Raw genomic sequence first — 22,086 nt, forward strand, 5'->3', positions numbered from 1 at the left:
ATCAAGGAGCCCTAGCAAAACTGGAGTCAATGGGAATCAGGGGGAAAACTCTCCGCTGGTTGGAGTCATTTCTAACACAAAGGAAGATAGTTGTGGTTGTTGGAGGTCAGTCATCCTAGTTCCAGGACATCACTGCAGAAGTTCCTCAGGGTGGTGTCCTTGGCCCAACTATCTTCAAGTGCTTCATCAATGACCTTCCTTTCATCATAAGGTCAGAAACGGGGATGTTCGCTGATGATTGCACAATATTCAGCACCATTCATGACCCCTCAAATACTGAAGCAGTCCATGTCCAAATGCAACAAGACCTGAACATTATCCAGGCTTGGGCTGACAAGTGGCAAGTAACATTCATGCCACACAAGTGCCAGGCAATGACCATCTCCAACAAGAAAGAATCTATGAAGTTCTGATGAAGAGTCATACGGACTCGAAACAATAACTCTGTCTTCCTCTCCACAGATGCTGTCAGACCTGCTGAGCTTTTCCAGCTATTTTTGTTTTTATTTCAGATTTCCAGCATCCACAGTATTTTGCTTTTATAAGAGAGAAACTAAGCTGGTTCCTATGCTTTGGGTATCATATGTTGCCTGATATTTTGTACTTCTAGCTAGTTCCTCCAAGCAAGTGTTAATACCTTATAAGAAATTGTCACTGCCAAATGCACCCTTAATTTAGTCATTACATAATATAATTCCTTGACTTCAGCTGTAGTACATAAACACAAATGTGCATGTTTGTATGTGGATCCTATACTGCTTTTTGGTGATCATTGAAATAATACAGCAGAAGATCACAATGTCTAAATTTTATAGTGTGTTGAGCACTTAGAGGTGAGAATATCATACTTAAAAGCATTAACAAGTCTGGGGAGATTTTCAATACAATGACTACCCGCATGTACATAGCTTGAAAAAGTTACTTATGTGCAATCATCAGTTTAGCCTGTTATTTCTATTTGAGATCGCTGTTCATATCGGGGCATGCTTCAGTGACTCATTGTGGATTCACTCATACAGCCAGAATCATTGCATTAGATAGCATGAGCTTCTGATTCAGTGGTGCCCTAAGATAGAAAAGCCTGCTGAAAACTGAGTGCTACTGCATGCTCAACCAGTACAAACTTTTCGCAGCTAAGGTACCTAGTTAATGACATCCAGGTTGATCTGAAATGCCAACCTCTGTTTAAGTGACTGTGACCACATCAGATTAGTTGGGAGCAGCACCCATAACCTGCGCAATTGGAAGAGTTCTGGGTGCAAAAGGAGATATGAAATGGCAGGTCTGCAGAAGGGGAAATGTTCAATGCAAGGCATCTGCTTTATAAAACATCTACAGTTCTGATTGTCTTTACCTTACAATTGATTACACACTTGTAAGTGCTGAAAGAAATTTCACTAAGCTTCACTTCTTCAACTGCATGTTTCTGTTAAATATGTAATCAATATTTTCAGATTAACTGAGCTGTAAGCAAATTGAGGCAACTAGTTTGCTGAGGAACTGGAGGATCATGCATCAAACAAGATCTTCATCAATGTTATCAGGCATCTCAAAGAGAAGTTGCAAAATGCACCTGAGTTCCTTTATCTTCTTCTAAGCCTTGAACACATAATATAGTAGAACTGGCAACTGGTCATTTTACTGCCATGACCATTTTCATAGTTAGCGTGTAACATACCAATGCCATCTGTTGTAAAGACTCTGCCTGTCATTTTTCATTATCTCTTTATAATACGTGCAACAGTTAATTCAACAGTAATATGCTTACAGCTTAACTATAAGCACTGGACATGTATATTTTATGAAGATAACTTGGAGATATTGAGTTTTCCTAACATTTCCACTTATATTAACAAAGAAATGGCTTAACGACTAGCCAAGATCTAAGACAGTAGACTGTCTGGAGCTCTACTGCCAAATCAGGTCCATTGTTAATTAACATAATGGAATGTGACAGCAGGCAGTCAGCTGATAGATTAAATATTTTCATATGCAAAATGAAATGATTCATAAACTGAATCAAAAATACAATCATACATAGGTAAGCTGATCTATCAATTTTATAAATTGGTTCACAAATATATTTATTGATTCAGTTATTTATGAGTTTCAAGTGCATTTATATCTTTGCACATTAATGCAATTTAGAAATTAAAAAATACACATTACCTGAATGCAGATAATTAAGCTTAAATGTATGAAACAAAATGCTATCTTTTATACATAAATTGGAAACTAATCCTTAAGCTTTCTGACTTTTACTTGAATGGAGCACTGTTCAATACAGAAAGGTATAATTCATATTGGCACAATCTAAGCATAATACTCCAAGTGACCAAACTATTTCCCATTCACTTCTGATGCATAAAACTCTAATGGACCAGCCCACACCCCATTCATTTTCGTAATATAGATCATCAATGAGCAACTTTGCTCTGCAATTAAGTAGAACTTTAACAGGTTCAATCACTTCCCATCTCACTTTCACTTTGAACAATTGCTGATATCCAAAGTTATAATTCCATAGGTAGAGAGGTAGAGATAAAATGAGTTCCATTTTTCCCTTTTCCTGTGCATATCACCCCAGTTCAAACACCATCTTTGGCACGTACACAAGTTCTTACAGAAGATCGTACTTGGTATGATTTCTGATTCAGCTTGCGGTTCATATAAAAGCTACAATTGTATTGTATTTATCACCTGATGGCAGGAGGTAAGAACAGGAGAGTTTCCTGGTCAGCCATTCTACAGAAGACAATGGCAAACCAGTGCAGCCCTTTGCCAAGCATAATCATGGACCAATCCACTGGAAGTCCAGGCCTTAAAGCATGGTACCTGAAGGAGGAGGAGGAGTCTATTTATGTTATTTTTAATCAGTGTGGATCCTACTCTCCAGCTGTAGTTGTAAGTTTAATACACTTTGTGTTGATTTCTGTTGAATTGACACATAAGGATTACTGTTTGTGATGCCATTGCTTCAATTGCATAAACTGTAATCTGTTGTTCATTATCAGGGAATGAAATGTACTTAAATTAAAATCTTGAATCCTAAATTAATTAATTAGAACATTTAGCACATTTTTGGAACTGATAACAAATACAAATGTTCTGAAATTTTGAATTACATTACTGAAAAAAAACTTACAATCATAAATATTTAGTAATTTAAACTTCATTTTTTAAATTTGTTCATGGGATGTGGGTGTCACTGGCTAGGCCAGTATTTATTGCCAATCCCTAATTGCCCTTGTTCAGAGGGCATTTAAGAGTCAACCATCTAGAGTCACATGTAGGCCAGACCAGGTAAGGATGGCAGATTTCCTTCCCTAAAGGATATTAGGTGGGTTTTCACAACAATCAGCAATGGTTTCATGGTCACCATTAGACTTTTAATTCCAGATTTTTATTGAATTCAAATTTCACCATCTGCTATGGAGGGATTCAAACCCAGGTCCCCAGAGCATTACTGTGGGTCTCTGGAATATTAGTTCAGTGACAATACCATTACGCCACCACCTCTCCATTTATGGATACAGTTGCGGATCACAGTCCAGCAAGATAGAGGTGCAGAATACAAGGCACAGAGACATAATGGAAAAGAAAATGGGACGGGTGGTTGGGGGGAGGGGGGAGCGGGTTTGTAGTGCAGAGCTTTGTCAAACTGGCTGGTGATACACTTTTTTTTCAGCACTGGCAATTTCATCGCTGTTATTTTTATACAGAGTTTGGTGAAACTGTGAAATTCTCCACCAGAGGTAATGATTGAAGCGGAGACCATCGACATTTCATAGGTTAGATAGGTGGTTAAAGAAAAAGGGAATAAAGAAATATGGGAACAAAATGGACACGTGGGGTTGGAGCTCATGACTTGTCAAAACCAGGACAATCACAGGCTGAGTGTTCACAATCTGTGAAATATCAGCTGTGACTGAAATGATTAGAAAGATCTTTTGTCAGCTTTATTGTTGAAACAAGATTCTGCGCACTGCCTTTCAACAGACTCAGACAGGAACATCGATTGCTTCCTCCCTTCTTTCATAGAGTCCTTCCCAGAGGGTTCAATATGATCATTCCCATATATGTCTTTATGATGGAGGCAGAATAGGAGCAGAATAAATAAGACAGGCATGCAACAAGGATGAGGACCAGGTCCTCCTCCATTTCTTTCTGTAACAGATTTAGGTGCATAGTTTCCCAGGATCTCCAAGTCTCCTCCTCATGAGAAATCAGAGGCTTAGATTTGGGGACACTACCTTATTTGACCTGAGATTCCTGATGTTATGGACCACATTCTCTTGTGGGACAGGAGAAAAGGGAAGACATGAATATAGTAGTGAAGGTTGGACATAGAGTCTTGCTAGAATAGTTTGACACATAAGGCGATAACAGGGACTGAAAGAATAAAGACTAAGGGCAAAATTTTCCCATCCTGCCTGCAGTGGGTTTTGTGGCAGGCAGGAGCGGAGAACTGAGCGGGAGCCAAAAAATCAGAAACTCAACGGTGTAAAAATAGTTTGCGATTCTCTTGATGGTGGGTTAATGGCGGGTCAGTGTCCTGCTGAGCAGTGGTGTGAACGCCATTTGCATTCATTACAATCTCACGAATATTCATTAAATTAGCTTCTCGCCAAAATCATGTGGCCCCTTCCAATCTTGCGTCACGCCAGCAGGAAATCACTTCCGTCTGAATCTCATTTGAAAAAGGTGGATACTCATAGGTCGGACCTCACTTCGCTTGTGGCTTCAAGGGGAGTACAACACAAGTAGCCTACCTTCCACAGCACTGTGCCGGGCTCGTTGCGATGCCAGTGGAATGCCACACTGCTGGGGCTGGAGGGTCGGTCTGCTCCCGGTGGCTGCCTCTGTAGTCACATGCATACCACTGTGTAGTGGTACCCACATAGGGCTGCGCAATCAGAAACCAGCATTTTGGCCGGTGAAGGGGTTGGGTGGGGTGGGGGGAGTTGGTCAGTTGGGAAGGGGGGCTCAAATGGGGGGGGGCGGGTGGAAATGGGGAAAGAAGGCCTTGCAAGGGGTTGGGGAGGAAGGGGGCATGATGGAAGGCAGAGGGGCAGGAAGGCTTTGCAAGGAGGTAGAGGAGGAGGGGGAATGATGGGAGGCAGAGAGTTGACTGAGGGGTGGGAAGCTGACAAGGAGGTGAAAGGGATACTACATGTAAGAATGGGAGGGTGTGCACGCAGACTCTGGAATAGGTATAGTGATGGTAATGGGAAGCATCTGCAGCCTGCATTTGGGGAACACATATAAAAAGGTGGAGGGGTATATGAAGCTTTTCTGGCGGGGCTGTTCACCTCAGTAGGTGACTGTGCACACAGCCTCTAGATGGGGAGTGTAGAGGTCCACATGGGCACAGCAGTAGTGATGGGCTCAGGGGGGAAGGCAGGAATGTCCACCACAACAACTATGGGATCCACTATTACTGGGAGAGACTGGAGAATAACAGGATGGAGTTCAACCTTCACATTATGAGGCTCCAGGTAAACATTGGGTACAAGGACAGTGAGAAAGGGAGCGTCAAAGCTCGTTTCGAAATAGTAGTGCAGAACCACCATTGTGCTCTACCGGAGTAATGGTGCAGTTATAAATCGAAAGTAGAAGTGATTCTGAATGGGAGGGGTCTGAAGCTGCATGGGAGGAGCGCACTGCTGAACCCTCTAACTTGGTGCTGCAAGAATGAACTGCAGTCTCATTCGAGAGAAAGGGTGAAGAGCACTTTGAGAAGAAAGCCAGTGGAAGCCAATGCCTTTATCAGCGCTGTAACAGGGACACTCAGAGGTCATCGGCTTAACATCACAGTCGCTGCATCTCAACATCAACACATTGAAATGTAAAATTTGGGAATGTGGGCAATTGTTAAGGAGGCACAGGGGCAGCAGATATGACATTCCATTAATTGAGGCCAGTCACTTGATCTCTGGAATTGGCATTTATAACAGGACAAAGGGAATCCAGTCATTAGTCATTATCCACCTATTGTTAATTAGTATGCCAGATTTGAGATTGGAGCACTGAGCCAGGTTAGATAGCGCTTGTCATTCAAACCTTCTCATATCACTGAGGGATTCTGATATTACGTTTCTGGCATGGCATCTTGGTCACCCCACTGTGTGTGGTAGCACCTCAAAAACAAGGCAGCATCAGCGACAATGCAGGTAGGGCAGAAACCACTATAGACCTCTACAGTTGCTAGAGGTAACAGATTGTGAGCTTCAATATCTTGAATATATACTCAGACAACGGAGGCGACTTGCCAAGACAAGGATATACTGAAGGAGACTCTCCTGTTTACCAAATGAGTGGGAGACAATGCCACGCTCAGGGCCAGGTGCACCCTCCTCGGTCTGAGCAGCTGGACTGGATGGGGTCACAGGCAGAGGAGACTCTGAGCAGCTGGATATCCGTGAGGTGTCTTGAGAGGATACTCCTGGGATGTCTGACTGACGGTCATCATCCCTATGGGTTCCGGAGGGCCCCACCCTGCCTCCTCGAGGAGATGGTGCATCTGGAAGGAGGTCAAGGAGCCTTGTCCCCCTTTTGCCTACATCTTGATGTTTTTCCACCAGGGTGTGTGGCCATGGAGTCCAGGGCAGAGTGCAAATCCAGAAAAACCTGTTGGAACAAGGTCTCCATGGTCGTCGCCAACCTTCCCATGGTGACTTTGAGGAACTTGCATGTCGGAGCCATTACATCAGAGAGAATGTGGACAGACTCCTCCACCATTCGATCTAGTCTGCTGAGTGTCTGCCACATCTCTGCCTGATGTTCCGCCAACTGTTGTTGCATCTCCAGCATTGAGTTGGTGGCCACTTGCAGACCTTGTTATCTGACTCGGACTGAGCAGGTAGCTGGTCTCAAGCAGCCCTCGGATTGCTGGAGACCTGGGATGTCCCTGTCTTCAACTGCTGCAGGGATGCTTCAGTGAGGTGTTCTCCAGTAGGTGAGCCTGAGCCTAATCTAGAGCTGTGCCCCACTGAGGTGTGTGACTCCCCGCTGGTGGAGGGTGTAGGTGAGCAGAGTGATGGTTCTTCCGCAGCTTCCTCTTCTGACGTGGTCTTGGGGCTCAGACCTAAGGTGGGCTCCCTTGTGGGCCTCGATATGCTGGTGCCTATAAGGTAGAGAATTGAATTTTAGTTGATGAGCACGCGGATTTGAAGATTGCTCGTCATTCATTGTGACTGTCAGGATGTGATGAACTGATGGACGTGTGGTCCGTACTAGGTTGCTGAAACAATCCGACCTCCTGTTCCCCACAGGAGTGATCCCTGTTCTCTCCAGCAATCTCGGCTACAGCCTCCTCGAAGTCAGTGGGCAATTATGTCTAGCATGCCTCCCCTGGTCTGTGCTCTTTCCCACCTGTTGTGGGCAAGCTTGCCCTGGATGAAGACAAAAGAAAGGCTTGTGATGAGAAGGGATGGAGCATAGGTTGGTAAAGTTGCATGTCCCCTGTGTGTGGTGAGCCCTCCTCAGTAGGTCTGAGAATGGAGAGCGCACAGCATGATAAATGGGATCGTGGTGATGTGAAAGTCTCCAGTTTCCGTGAGACTATCAGTAGTGACATGTGTCCCCCGCTAATAGCCGTGTGAGATCCCTGAAGAGAATATTCCTTTGATTACATGATGCCACAATGAGAGTTTGATATTGAAGGATGACTTACCCTGGCAGAGCAGATAAGATCATTCATTCTCTTCTTGCACTGGATGGCGATTTGGGGACAGTGGTCTGCTGTGCTGACATCCACTGCAATGGCCTCCCAGGCCAGAGAGGTGAGGCTCATGTGCTTCCTGGAACCATCCCTGGGATATAGGGCATGCCTGTGCGCCTGCACTCCTCTCATCAGGGCCTCAAGAGCCTGGTGGGTGAAACGGGGTGCTGCCTTCTTCTTCTGGGTGGAAGATGTCCCTGTGCATGGCCTGGAGACAGCTGGGATGGAGAAAGTGAGTGGCTTGTGCTCCAGTGGCATTTACACATGGCGCCTGGACCTTCGACCCTGCCAGGTAATAATGGGGTGGATCAATCAGCTCCCGACCTGCAGTGATTCCGAGAGGTACTTGCCTGGGTATAATAAATGAGCCTCCAAGCGATTTCCTGCCATTCCGAGCAGTGGGATACATGCCACCAAACCTGTCTGCAGCCGCACTTAGTTTCAAAAATGGAAAATTCTGCCCTAAGCGTTGTAAGTCAGGAAGGCTTCTTCACGTGTGGATGTGATTTAATCTATGTATCCACGTGTCACTCCATGCTTATATATTAGTATTTTCTTAGTTGGATTTGAAGAGGTGGAGTGGAAGGAATAAAATTCTGTGGCCAGGATCTTCCAGTCTCACTATAAGTCAACGGACCTTTGGCTGGTCCACTGTGGCAGGGCCAGAAAACCCTGGCCTGTATCTTTCTCTGTTCAACAAGAACAAAAACAGCTTGCATTAAATAGAGCCTTTAAAGTAGTAAAACATCCCAAGGCACTTCACAGGAGCATTATGTTATGGTCAGGGATGAGAGAGAACTGAAACCTCTGGTCCCTTCCCTTATTGTCCGTAATTGGTGTGTATTTGAAAAGGCAGGTGTGTGTGTTTCTTAAAACCCCTGAGTGTGCGGTCAATTTGAATAACCAGCAGCAAGCTTTGCATGGGTTTAAATAAAGAGGGCTTTTATTCACACGTTTACCCTGAAAATCCAAAGCTACGTCACTCACTCAGCCACTCTTTCACTCACACACACACACACACACACACACACACACACACATAAAGTACAGCTAGAGAGAACAGTGCATTTTTACAAATTATAAACAAAAGAATAGTTCATAATTCACGTGTTTGACTCGTCTCATTGCACGCCTGGTGAAGAGGAGGTTCCTCTCCACGCTTGAGGCGTAGCTAGGTGAATTCAATAACCAGAGATGTATATCAAAGTAATTGCAGGATCCCCTCGAAGAGGTGGATTTTCAGCAGGTCACAAAATTAGTTCTTTGTGGTCTTATTACGAGGAGGTCGGCTTTCTGTACTGGTGGACTTGAAAGGTAACAGGCTCGGAGACCTTACAACGTTGCAGCTCCAGCTTTAAGGCATAGATATTTCTGCCTTTGCTGCTGCTGTTGTTTTCTTGCTGTGTTGTTTGCAGACTGACTGGTTTCTCCCTGGTGCTTAGAGTAAGTAAGATTGGTTACGTGAAGACAGTTTCAATTAAGTGACCAAATTATCAGTACTTTTACTGCTCACCTAGGATGATTTGAAATTAGAAGCCATTGCTACACAATAGGGATGGGAGGCCATTCATACCTCCTTATGATGACCTGGTTTCTCTACAGCTCAAAGTTTCAAGCTTAGATTCAGTGACTCTAGGAGTCAATAGATTTTGAGTTTAGCTAAGTCCACAAACAATAGGAGACTTGAATTCCACAAATGGTTTTTGTCTTGGTATATTCATTCAAGGGAGGCACTCCACTCATGGTCATTCAGTTAGGAACTTTCAGAGACTTAAGATACATAGTGGTATTGTCACTGGGCTAGTAATCCAGAGACCCAGGATAATGCTCTGGGGACCCCCAGTTCGAATTCCACCATGGCAGACGGTGAAATTTGAATTCAGTAAAAATCTGGAATTAAAAATCTGATGATTACCATGAAACTATTGCTGGTTGTTGTAAAAAACCCATCTGGTTCACTAATGTCCTTTTGGGAAGGAAATCTGCCATCCTTACCTGGTCTGGCCTACATGTGGCTCTAGACCCACAGCAATGTGGTTGATTCATAAATGCCCTCTGAATGAGGGTAGTTAGGGATGGGCAATAAATACTGGCCTTGCCAGCGATGCCCACGTCCCATGAACAAATTTTAAAAAAGCACAAATTGCAAAAGCCACCTTACCCCAGCTGCCTGTTAGCAGCCTTTTAATGTCTATTTTCTTAAAAGAAAAGACAGTTCCAGAAAATTCTATACTGAATACAACCCATGTTTAAAGTTATGAATATGAAATACCTTTATTGGGCATGACAATTATCATGCCACCGACTAATACAAGGAGATATTAGGGCAGATGACAAAGCCATAAATTTTAAGGAGTGTCTCGAATGAGTAGAGAGAGGTGGAGAGGTGGAGAGGTTCAGGGAGAGAATTCCAGAGTTTGGGGCCTTGGTAGCTGAAGGCCTGGCTAACAATGGTGGAGTGATTTAAATCAGGGAGTCTCAAGAGGTCAGAATTGGGATAGCGCAGATATCTCACAAGAACATAAGAAATAAAAGGAGTAGACAATACAGCCATTCATTCAAACCTGATTCACTGTTCATTAAGTTCAGAATGACCTTTTACCTCAGAGCTGGAGGAGGTAACTGAGAAAGGGAAAGGTGAGGCAATGGAGGGATTTGAAAATGAGGGTTAGAATTCCAGCACTGGGAGCAGCCTTGCTGAAAACGCTGGTAGATGTGGTAGGATGGCACCAGCTTGAGATGATTATTGTCCTTGCTGGCTCCCTGCAACTGCTAAATCTATCTTCTTCTCCACCTAGAATGAATGCGCAAAGCTGCACACGGGACATGCATGACGTGTGAAATAAGGGGATTTAGCTGAATGTTCTATGACCGTAACCATTAACATTTTTATTTCCTGAAAACACCAAAACTCTCACCAGTATTGCTTTTCTGTTTCACTTGGAATGGGGTTACCTGGTAGGTTTCTAACTTTGACGGTCAAAAACACCCAACAGAACACAGGAAAAAGGACAAACAAAGCACACTTGTTTCCTTGCGCTCCTGGGGGCTAATGACAAAGCCATGATGGTGACCATTGAAACTGCAGGAGATTACAAATAAGAAGAACAAAATCCTTTATATCTGAAGATATAATCCAAGAACGCGAAACAAATTAGCAATAGTCCATGAAGGACCATAGGCATCTCTCTCTCTCCATTTGAGAGAGACAACTGGTTATATATAGCTTGAGAGGCACTGCTTTGCAAATGTGGGCGAGGCAAGATATCTGTAAGTATATATGAAATTGCATAGAATATACAGTACAGAAACAGTCCACGCTCATGTTCATGCTTCTCTTAAGCCTACCTCATATAACTCTATCAGTTCATCCTTGTGTTCCCTTCTCCCTTATGTACTTAGCTAGCTTCCCCTTAAATGCATCAATACTATTTGCCTCAACCACACCCTACGGTAACGAGTTCCACATTTTCACTATTCCTTGGATAAAGACGTTCTTTTCTGAATGCTCCATCAGATTTCTTAGTGACTATTTTACATTGATGACCTCCAGCTTTGCATTAATGCATACAGTAGGGACAGTGATAACAAGTACCGTGTCGTGATTGAACGTGAACTCACAACATACCAGGCCAAAGTAGTAAAAAGTATGTATGCGTGCCAGCCCAGGATGTTGGTAAACATTGGCCAGCTGCTTCACAAAAGATGATTCAGCCCCAAAAAAGCTGACAGCTGAAGAACAACCCCATATTTAGGCCTTGTGGCATGAGAAAGTGAGGGGTTTGCATTGGAAGTGCAGTGACACATGAACAGGTCTAATTTAGCCTGCATATATACTCAACATCTGATCCATTTTATTGTAGTGGAACAATCCTGGAGTGCGTAGAAGTGCAGTTTTCCACAATGATCATAGAATCATACAACATAGACTGAAGGCTATTCAACCCATCCTGCCCGTATTGCCTCTTTGAAAAAGCTATCCAATTATTCCCACACCCTGCGTTGTTCAGTAAGTTTTTCCCTCTTCAGGTTTATATCCAATTCCTCTTTGAAAGTTAGTCTCAAATCTGCATCCACCACCTTTTCGGGCAACTTAGTCCAGACCATAACAACTCGCTGCGTAAAAGAATTCTCAATTTCTGTCTGGTTCTTTTATCAGTTTTATCTTAATTTGATGACTGTAGAAGTTACTGAAGGAGAGTGTGAGCACTGAAGTCTGACATTTATTTTCAGCACTGATCTATGTCTCCCCACAGAATGGGTGGGATTTAATGTAGGGGGCAGGGGTCAGGCCCGACAGCTGGAGATAGCCCCACAGCGCTTCTTTTCGGGAAGGCCTTAAGTGCCAATTGACTGGGCAGTGGCAGATCCCCGGGGTCAAGGACCTGGGGGGGCTGGAAGACCTGCCCACTCAGGGTTACTGGCCAATCAGAGACTGGCAGTTCTTTAATGCTCAGCTGTGCCACTGGGGAGGCAGTGGCTGTCGCCCGAGGCTCAAGATCGTTGAAGAGCCCAGGCCACAGGTAAGTAAAAGCATCGAGAGATGTGCGGGGTTGGGAGGAGACAAGGGTGGAGGGTGTGGCTCTCAGACTGCCCTGAGAGGGCACTGAATGAAAGGCACTGAGAGGCCTTTGAATGAGGAACCTCACCCCCACCACCCCCCCCCACCTCCCCCGAAAGCCTGCAAGCAAACCCAACAGGGTTTGCTTTAAGGAATTTCCACATGGCAAGTCCCCTTCCACTGCTGGGTGAATACCAGTGGCGGTGTGATGAAGCCCTTAAGTGGGCATTAATATTCCAATTAAGGGCTTCAATTGGCTATGGAGTGGGAAGGCCATCCATGAACCTTCTTGCCGTGAACTTAATCGGGGTAGAGGTGGGAAGGCAGCAGAGTCCCCATTGGCCACCCTCTCATCTAATTGCCCCGACTGCTAAATTCACCATAGGGGAGGGCATTAAATTCTGCCCAACGTTTTGATTTTTAACACTCTTTTGCGTTCTCCTGTTATTTTAGAGGCTATTATAATTCTGCCTTTCAAACCATAAATGACTCCTGAAAGGTTTCCAGATATTTTAATTGTGCAAATAAAACTCAACTTAGCAGTAAGTGCACCTGAACGATTCCATCCAGTCCAACATTTGTGTGTAAATAAACTGAAAGTTACAAAACATAAACAGGTACCATGACTGACCCTCAAACAAGCCAGTGGCCAATAGCACATGTTATAGAAAGGTGCTGTAGTAAAATTCAACATATGGGAATCTCAGCAAGATTTGTTTAAATTAAGTACAGCTCATCATCATTTTTATTCTGCTTTTTGGGATGAATTTTAGGACAGGATTCGGGACCTCTACGTTTGGGTAAAAAGTGGGTAGCCAAGCCTTCATTTACTGGCAGCCAAACCTGTTCCAGCAATTTTTTTTTTAACAACAAGCAGCCTCCTAATTGGAACTGTCTGTTGCCATCCAATTAAGGACAGCGGCTGGGCTCTCCATGCTGCTGTCCAATCAGAAGTCACTTGCTAATCCTGGGCCTCTGCTGGGTGCATTGCCAGCAGCTACCACCACTCCCCTGGTGGCACTGAGGAGCTGCTGGGCTCTGATTGGTTGGAAGTTCTCGAGGTTGGAGGGGGGGGGAGGGGGAATTTTCACCCCTGGGTTCTGGATCCTGAGGAAGGCCGCTGGATACTTAAGTGTTTAACTGGCACTCAATACAGCGGGCTTTCCTTAAAGGATTTGCCCAATGCGGGGCTCTTGCCGGCCCTCTAGCCTGCGAGTGAGACCTCATCCCCTGGATTAAATTCTGCCCATAGCATGGGTATGTGGAAAATGAATCCCCTGCTTGTTGGCTGGTAAAATGGACCTGCAGCTGCTTGAAGAGGGTGAAAGAAAGGGGTGCCCTGTTTGACATTTCATGGAACCCTCAACAGGATACAGCTGGGTACCACCCCAGAGAAAACTGATCCTAGATGGTCAATCAGTAATGATTGGATGTAATTTATGTATAATTTGCACCATTGACAAAACTCTCCTGTCCTTCCGTAGAGGAGACTCCAACAGGTCAACTCACTTATGGGATACGATTCACATCCTACAGGTTTGTATAATACATGTCTTATGCCAAAACCATCCAATGGACATTTGGACACATGACTGGATAACCATCACGAATTGGTCAGGATATTAAAATTTGCTGGGATATTAAAATTGGTTAGGATATGTAATGCAGTCCCAGAGTTCCAATAAAATTATTAACCCCTTAGGCTTTGCTCTTGAGGTCTTAATCTCTTTTCTTATCACCTTTATCTCTTGTATTCCAATTGTATAAATTAGAGGCTGCTTTTGTACTGTATTTAACATTAAATCTAAAAATAAGATGGGACAACTGCACTGGGTACGATCACGCAATAGCTTTTTGAGTCAGAAACCCAGGGCAGAATTTTATGGTCCTGTCAGGGGCAGAGGGGGCGAGGCTGTAAAATAGGACAGGCCATTCAAAACTCCATTGACTTTGACAGGACTGTAAAATCCTGCCGGTGTGAAATTCTGCTCCCAGAATTCCAAATGTGACCCCCCCCCCCACCCCCCGCCCCCACTATGATGCTGCTGATCATAGCTGACTCGGGTACCAGGAAAAAAAAGGTCTGTTTTGGAAAATGTAATTGTTCCGATTAAAAATAAATGAAAATGTTCACATTCTTTCTTCCATCTTGGGGAACACTGCATTATCCCTGAATGCTGACATACTGCTGGGGGGGGGGCGGGGGGGGGCTGGTGGGGGGGTGGGGGCTGGTGGGGGGGTGGGGGCTGGTGGGGGGGGTGGGGGGGCTGGTGGGGGGGGGGGGGGGGCTGGTGGGGGGGTGGGGGGGCTGGTGGGGGGGCGGGGGGGCTGGTGGGGGGGTGGGGGCTGGTGGGGGGGTGGGGGGGCTGGGGTGGGGGGGTGGGGGCTGGTGGGGGCGGGGGGGCTGGTGGGGGGGCGGGGGCTGGTGGGGGGGCGGGGGGGCTGGTGGGGGGGTGGGGGCTGGTGGGGGGGCGGGGGGGCTGGTGGGGGGGTGGGGGCTGGTGGGGGTGGGGGCTGGTGGGGGGGCGGGGGGGCTGGTGGGGAGGTGGGGGCTGGTGGGGGGCTGCTGGGGAGGTGGGGGCTGGTGGGGGGGTGGGGGGCTGGTGGGGAGGTGGGGGGGCGGGGGGGCTGGTGGGGAGGTGGGGGCTGGTGGGGGGCTGCTGGGGAGGTGGGGGCTGGTGGGGGGGTGGGGGCTGGTGGGGGGGTGGGGGGGCTGGTGGGGGGGCGGGGGGGCTGGTGGGGGGGCGGGGGGGCTGGTGGGGAGGTGGGGGCTGGTGGGGAGGTGGGGGCTGGTGGGGGGCTGCTGGGAGGTGGGGGCTGGTGGGGGGGTGGGGGCTGGTGGGGGGGGTGTGGGGGGCTGGTGGGGGGGTGGGGGGGTGGTGGGGGGGGTGGGGGGGCGGGGGGGCTGGTGGGGGGGCGGGGGGGCTGGTGGGGAGGTGGGGGCTGGTGGGGAGGTGGGGGCTGGTGGGGAGGTGGGGGCTGGGGTGGGGGTGGGGGCTGGTGGGGGGGGCGGGGGGGCTGGTGGGGAGGTGGGGGCTGGGGTGGGGGTGGGGGCTGGTGGGGGGGTGGGGGGGCTGGTGGGGAGGCGGGGGTGGTGGGGAGGTGGGGCTGGTGGGGGGGTGGGGGGGCTGGTGGGGGGGTGGGGGGGCTGGTGGGGGGGTGGGGGCTGGTGGGGGGGCGGGGGGGCTGGTGGGGGGGTGGGGGGGCGGGGGGGCTGGTGGGGGGGCGGTGGGGGCTGGTGGGGAGGTGGGGGCTGGTGGGGAGGTGGGGGCTGGGGTGGGGGTGGGGGCTGGTGGGGGGGGCGGGGGGGTGGTGGGGGGGTGGGGTGGGGTGGGGGGGGGGCTGGTGGGGGGGTGGGGGGGCTGGTGGGGGGGTGGGGGCTGGTGGGGGGGGGGGGGCTGGTGGGGGGGCGTGGGGGCTGGTGGGGGGGTGGGGGCTGGTGGGGGGGGGGCTGGTGGGGGGTGGGGGGGCTGGTGGGGGGGGCGGGGGGGCTGGTGGGGGGGGGTGGGGGCTGGTGGGGGGGTGGGGGGGCTGGTGGGGGGGTGGGGGGGCTGGTGGGGGGGTGGGGGGGCTGGTGGGGAGGTGGGGGCTGGTGGGGGGGTTGGGGGGTGGTGGGGGGGCGGGGGGGTGGGGGGGCGGGGGGTGGGGGGGCTGGTGGGGGGTGGGGGGGCTGGTGGGGGGTGGGGGCTGGTGGGGGGGGGGGGGGGGCTGGTGGGGGGGGCTGGTGGGGGGGCGGGGGGGTGGGGGCTGGGGTGGGGGGGGGGCTGGTGGGGGGGGTGGGGGGGGGTGTGGGGGTGGTGGGGGGGTGGGGGCTGGTGGGGGGGCGGGGGGGCTGGTGGGGGGGCGGGGGGGCTGGTGGGGGGGCGGGGGGGCTGGTGGGGGGGTGTGGGGGCTGGTGGGGGGGTGTGGGGGCTGGTGGGGGGGTGGGGGCTGGTGGGGGGGGCGGGGGCTGGTGGGGAGGCGGGGGCTGGTGGGGGCTGGTGGGGGGGTGGGGGGGCTGGGGTGGGGGGTGGGGGCTGGTGGGGGGGTGGGGGCTGGTGGGGGGGCGGGGGGGCTGGTGGGGGGGCGGGGGGGCTGGTGGGGGGGGTGGGGGGGCTGGGGTGGGGGGGTGGGGGGGCTGGTGGGGAGGCGGGGGCTGGTGGGGGGGTGGGGGCTGCTGGGGAGGTGGGGGCTGGTGGGGGGGCGGGGGGGCTGGTGGGGGGGGCTGGTGGGGGGGTGGGGGGGTGGGGGGGCTGGTGGGGGGGGCTGGTGGGGGGGTGGGGGGGGTGGGGGGGCTGGTGGGGGGGGCTGGTGGGGGGGTGGGGGGGCTGCTGGGGGGGGCTGGTGGGGGGGTGGGGGCTGGTGGGGGGGCGCGGGGGGCTGGTGGGGGGGTGGGGGGGCTGGTGGGGGGGTGGGGGCTGCTGGGGGGGGCTGGTGGGGAGGTGGGGGCTGGTGGGGGGGTGGGGGCTGGTGGGGGGGCGCGGGGGGCTGGTGGGGGGGTGGGGGGGCTGGTGGGGGGGTGGGGGCTGCTGGGGGGGGCTGGTGGGGAGGTGGGGGCTGGTGGGGGGGTGGGGGCTGGTGGGGGGGCGGGGGGGCTGGTGGGGGGGGCTGGTGGGGGGGTGGGGGCTGGGGTGGGGGGCGGGGGCTGGTGGGGGGGCGGGGGGGTGGGGTGGGGGGGGCTGGTGGGGGGGGTGGGGGCTGCTGGGGGGGGCTGGTGGGGAGGTGGGGGCTGGTGGGGGGGTGGGGGCTGGTGGGGGGGTGTGGGGGCTGGTGGGGAGGTGGGGGCTGGTGGGGAGGTGGGGGCTGGTGGGGGGGCTGGGGTGGGGGTGGGGTGGGGAGGTTGGAGAGCACGGTAGCAGTTCAGTTCTTTGTCTTATTAAACAAGTGCAGTGATGATTTAAAGTGATTGGGGTGTGCGGGTAAGGAATTGTTGCTACAGCCTTTTATATACTCTCTTCACTCTTTCTGTCCCCTAGGTAATGTTGGAGCAGATGCAGGGACTCGCCCATTTGGAGCTCTCAGGCTGCAACGACTTCACGGAAGCAGGCCTGTGGTCCAGCCTTAATGCACGGATTACCTCCCTGAGCGTCAGCGACTGTATCAACGTGGCGGACGACGCCATCGCCGCCATTTCACAGCTGTTGCCGAACCTCACTGAGCTGAATTTGCAGGCCTATCATGTGACAGACACGGCCATGGCCTATTTCACCGCCAAGCAAGGATACACCACGCACACGCTGCGCCTGAACTCCTGCTGGGAGATCACTAATCACGGTGTGGTGAACATGGTGCACAGTCTGCCCAACCTCACCGCCCTCAGCCTCTCCGGCTGCTCCAAGATCACCGACGATGGCGTGGAGCTGGTGGCGGAGAACTTGCGGAGGCTGCGCAGCCTGGACCTATCGTGGTGTCCACGCATCACTGACGTATCGTTGGAGTATATTGCTTGTGATCTGCACAAGCTAGAGGAGCTGATATTGGACAGGTAGACCAAAGGCTAAGTCTGCATTGATATTAATAAGGCTAGTTCATGGGCTAAAGTAAGACATATTAAATTGGTCTCAGGTGATTCATTCAGTAAAGGAAAGCACAATGTGAATCTGCACAGAGTAAAGGTCCACCTAAGCACCAGATTGCAGGGCCTTCAATTTCTTATGGATAAGTCTCCGAATGCAGTTTTTTTTATTCTTTCATGGGATGTGGGGGTCGCTGATAAGGCCAGCATTTGTCTCCCATCCCTAATTGCCCTTGAACCGAGTGGCTTGCTGGACCATTTCAGAGGGCAGTTAAGAGTCAAGCACATTGCTGTGGGTCTGGAGTCACATGTGGGCCAGACCAGGTAAGGATGGCAAATTTCCTTCCCTAAAGGACATTGGTGACTTAGGTGGGTTTTTACAACAATCAATTATAGTTGTCATGGTCACCATTACTGAGACTAGTTCTATCTTCCAGATTTATTAATTGAATTTAAGTTCTACCAGCAGTCATGGTGGCATTTGAACTTGTGTCCCCTCAGCCTCTGGGTTACTAGTCCAGTGACATTACCATAACACAACAATCTTCTCTCTGTTATGTATATAGAACAGAATATTTTAACTGGTAACAATAATGCAAGTCAACAACTACAACCACACTTCACCTCCTGCCTATTTCTCTTTCACCCTCTGCGCAGAGCTACCTAGTTTTATTTTATATTCCAAACTTGCTCCTCTATTTCCCCAAGGTAGGAGAAGCTTTGGCTCAACCTTTCCACAGCCCAGTTTTCCAGGACTGTCACAAAAACTATTGGAGTGTAAAATGCATCTATCAACTTGATTAAGGGTCCAGGTTGTGAGCACCACCTGCACTTTAACCAAGGGAATGTGTGGACTGCAGAGAGAACAGTTTAGTCACTGGAAGGCACCACGATTCTCCAGGTTCCAAAACAACACCTGAAACCAGTTCAGGTCTGCTAGTTACTGATAAACTGGGATATGAATGAAAGTTAGTTTATCTGAAACTAAGTAGAGATAATCAGTTGACTGGCCCCATTTGTTGTTTCCTTGTCCCATGATTCACCCTATGTGTGCAGAGGTCTGTGTCATTGAATATGCTTGCATTTATTGTTGCTAAAGAACTATTTTCTGCTGAACTATTTACAATAGTTGTTGTCCGTGAAGCTCAGTTGTGAACTGGGGATCTTGAAGAAGCATCGTACATGCACAAAGGCCAATTCTCAACTTGCCAAAGAAAACGAGGAATAACAGCTGCAATGCAAGGGCTGACGAATGTGCATATTAACAAAATGTTTCAAATCTGATTTAGGTTTCAGTTCTCAAACTTTATTATTGAGGTGTTTTGGGCACTTATATTTTCACTGCAGCTATTTTCAATGGCTTCAGATTGCCCACTGAATGAGCTCTATTTACTGTCATGTACACCAGGAAGTTGAACAACCAAACTCCTTCGACTATCAGGATATAACAGACAGATGGATCAGAGAGTATATTTCTCTCTAATTATATCTCTTCTAATTAACTTATACTTTCACTACTGCAGGCTATAGGAGATTGATTTTATTTGTTAGACACTTTAAACAGATTACCCTAATGCCAACCATTTTGTGGTGCTTTATGCCAAAAAGCGAACGCACCCAATTTTGCTTACTCCGGACATCAACATACAGTTGGCGGAAATGGCGATCTTTTGAACAGATGTTGGATTATTTATACAAATTTAATATTTTTATCCATGTAAATAAGCCACTTGATCTACGTAAATGACCCGACTCAGTAAAGATGTGTGCAGAATGATACATGATGTCTTGATTCAGCAAAGGGGAGTTTAATCCCCTGATAATTAGATACAGAAAAAGAATCTTTTCTAAGAGTCAAAGCGATCCATGGCACATGACCATGGCTAAGGCATGTCTCAGCATTACCAAAGGAGTGAATCAATGCTCTAAGGACTGGAAATGCTATTGATTGTTGAGAGGGAATCAATGACCTTAACTATCCAGAAAGATCAAACCTACATCACTGAACTATAAAAGGCCACCAAGGAAATTGCTAACAAGGCTTGAGAAAATCATTGCCCTGATAATCCACTTGCAGTATGATCATGACGTTACCTATACCTCAAAGGCTGATGCAAGATTTGGTAAGTCATGAACTAAGTTCTGTCTTGCTTTTCAATAAAAATGAATATTCTCATTGTAAAGTTTATGCAATCATTTATATTTACTAAGAATATGTGATAAAGTCAACTAATAGTAATACGTAATTTCTTGTTAATTACGTATAGTCCATCATCTAGAATATTATTACTTTCGAGACATTAGAAGGCTTTACAGAGTTCAAATTTTGATCATTTAAATTCTTTTATATTTCCACAGATAAGTTCACTAATGAGACAATGCAGGAGAATGTCACAATTTTAGAAGACGAGGAAAAAGGCATTAGGATACTTCCATCAAGAAGGATCAGGGCATAGGATCTGAGATCCAAGCAGGTTGCAGTGATATTCAGTAATAGGGAAACATATCACTTTTGACTCGAACCTCTCTTTGAGCCTTAAATTCTGTAGTGCATGATGAAGAGTTATGCACAGAATAATAGGAGATGGAAGCAAAATAATGCGGATGCTGGAAATCTGAAACAAAAACAAAAATTGCTGGAAAAACTCAGCAGGTCTGACAGCATCTGTGGAGAGAAAGAGCTAACTCTTAGAAGAATCATCTGGACTTGAAACATTAACTCTTTCTCTCCACAGATACTGCCAGACCTGCTGAGTTTTTCCAGCAATTTTTGTTTTTGTTATACTAGGAGATGGGCCTTGCTGACAGGACAAGTACTGCCATTTTCCATTTTTGCACCATTTCACACTGAGCATGTTGAAGAAGGTCTTTTGTTATTTACATGTTACAATGTAATGTCCATATAGGACTGAATTTAATACCCTGGCAGGTACGTAAGGTGGCAATGTGGGTCCCTCCTTCTTGGACGTCCTGTGCCCAACGGAGGGACCAGCTAATATAACAGAAAACAAAACCTTGCCCTTTCCACCAACAGCAGCACCACCCCCATCCCCTTCACTGGGGACTTCCTGACTGGCTGCAGTGATCTCGCCCCATTTACCTGTGTTCTGGGGCTCCAGCATTGTTCCATCTTCTTGGGCTTCCTGAGTACTGGCAGTGGTCGCTGCTTTCACCTGGAGAGCTGCCGGCCTCTGATTGATCAAAAGCTCTTGGAGGTGGGAAATTGCCCCTGCAGGACCCAGGAATTCTGAAAGCAGACTGCTTGACTGGGAACTAATCCCGATGGGGCTCCTGGAAATGGTTGCGGCAGGATTGCCACCGGCTCTCCAGCCAGTGGATGGACCCGCCATGGCAACCATTAAGTTCCGCCTATCTAATACAATCTGAGAAACCTAGAGGCGCAGTGATGTGATACTGTTGCATACCATTTTAATGGGCGTAATTGGCAGAGCAGGTTGTGTCTCTAATCAACTTATTCACTGCACTGATAAGCCACCAGCAAGTCTAAACCAGGTACTTCCAAGACATCGCTGTTCAGAGCACTCCATTGGTCCATGGGACTGTGCAGTGAGCACCAATTTTGTGGCCACCAGTCTAATACACCTCCAATCTTGACTGTCACTCTCTGGAAATTCACTGAATGAGGATTCTTTGTAGAATTCCAGTCAGTTTTTGGAAATATATTGATGAATAGAACAAGTGCATACAGTTTATATGTGTAATAACTAACAATGTGCCATGCATAATTAGTATTCAACTACTTCATACATTGCGGTTATCTTTTCAAAAGTAAGGAACTTAAGAATAACTAATAAAAGTTTGTAGAGAATTGCTAATTTATAGGTTTTATACAAAACTAAGAGAAAGGTCTATAATGAAGTCATCCACTATATGTGCCTATAATATTTATCAGTTAAGCTGAGTAAAGAAATTTATTTAATCATTTCTTATAGTTGTTTGGTAGTACAGAACTTGAGTACTCAACTTAAACAAAAGCTTGGGGGACAGCTGTTCCCTGGTTTATTTCCCATGGCAATGCTTTGACCAATCACAGTCGACCTGCCTGGTTTGAATTTAAACAAAAGCTTGACAGTTAACTATTCCCTGGTGCATTCTCCATGGCAAAACCTGTACCAATCAGAGTCCACTTGCCAACCAGTCAGCACTCTCTTCTCATGCAGTGTAAATTGTTGTTCCCTTTAGAATTGGTATTCTTGTGAATCTGTCCTGAATAGTGCACAATGAAAAGCTTCAACAACATTTCTCTTTGTTCAGCAATAATCATTTCTTATTTGAATGTTTCACTCT

The 22,086-nt window shown here is 48.5% G+C and overlaps 1 protein-coding gene across 2 annotated transcripts in view; it reads left to right on the forward strand.

The window, feature by feature from the left end:
- The window catches only part of fbxl16 (F-box and leucine-rich repeat protein 16), a 172,066-nt gene that overhangs the window by 94,202 nt on the left and 55,778 nt on the right, over positions 1-22,086 (forward strand). For both annotated transcript variants that reach the window (XM_041206642.1, XM_041206643.1), the window contains exon 3: positions 17,240-17,748. In XM_041206642.1, coding sequence (XP_041062576.1) covers positions 17,240-17,748 — 509 coding nt within the window. The remainder of the gene's footprint in view (positions 1-17,239; positions 17,749-22,086) is intronic.

This window comes from Carcharodon carcharias, chromosome 15 (assembly GCF_017639515.1).
Source record: "Carcharodon carcharias isolate sCarCar2 chromosome 15, sCarCar2.pri, whole genome shotgun sequence".
In the NCBI taxonomy this organism is placed as follows: domain Eukaryota; kingdom Metazoa; phylum Chordata; class Chondrichthyes; order Lamniformes; family Lamnidae; genus Carcharodon; species Carcharodon carcharias.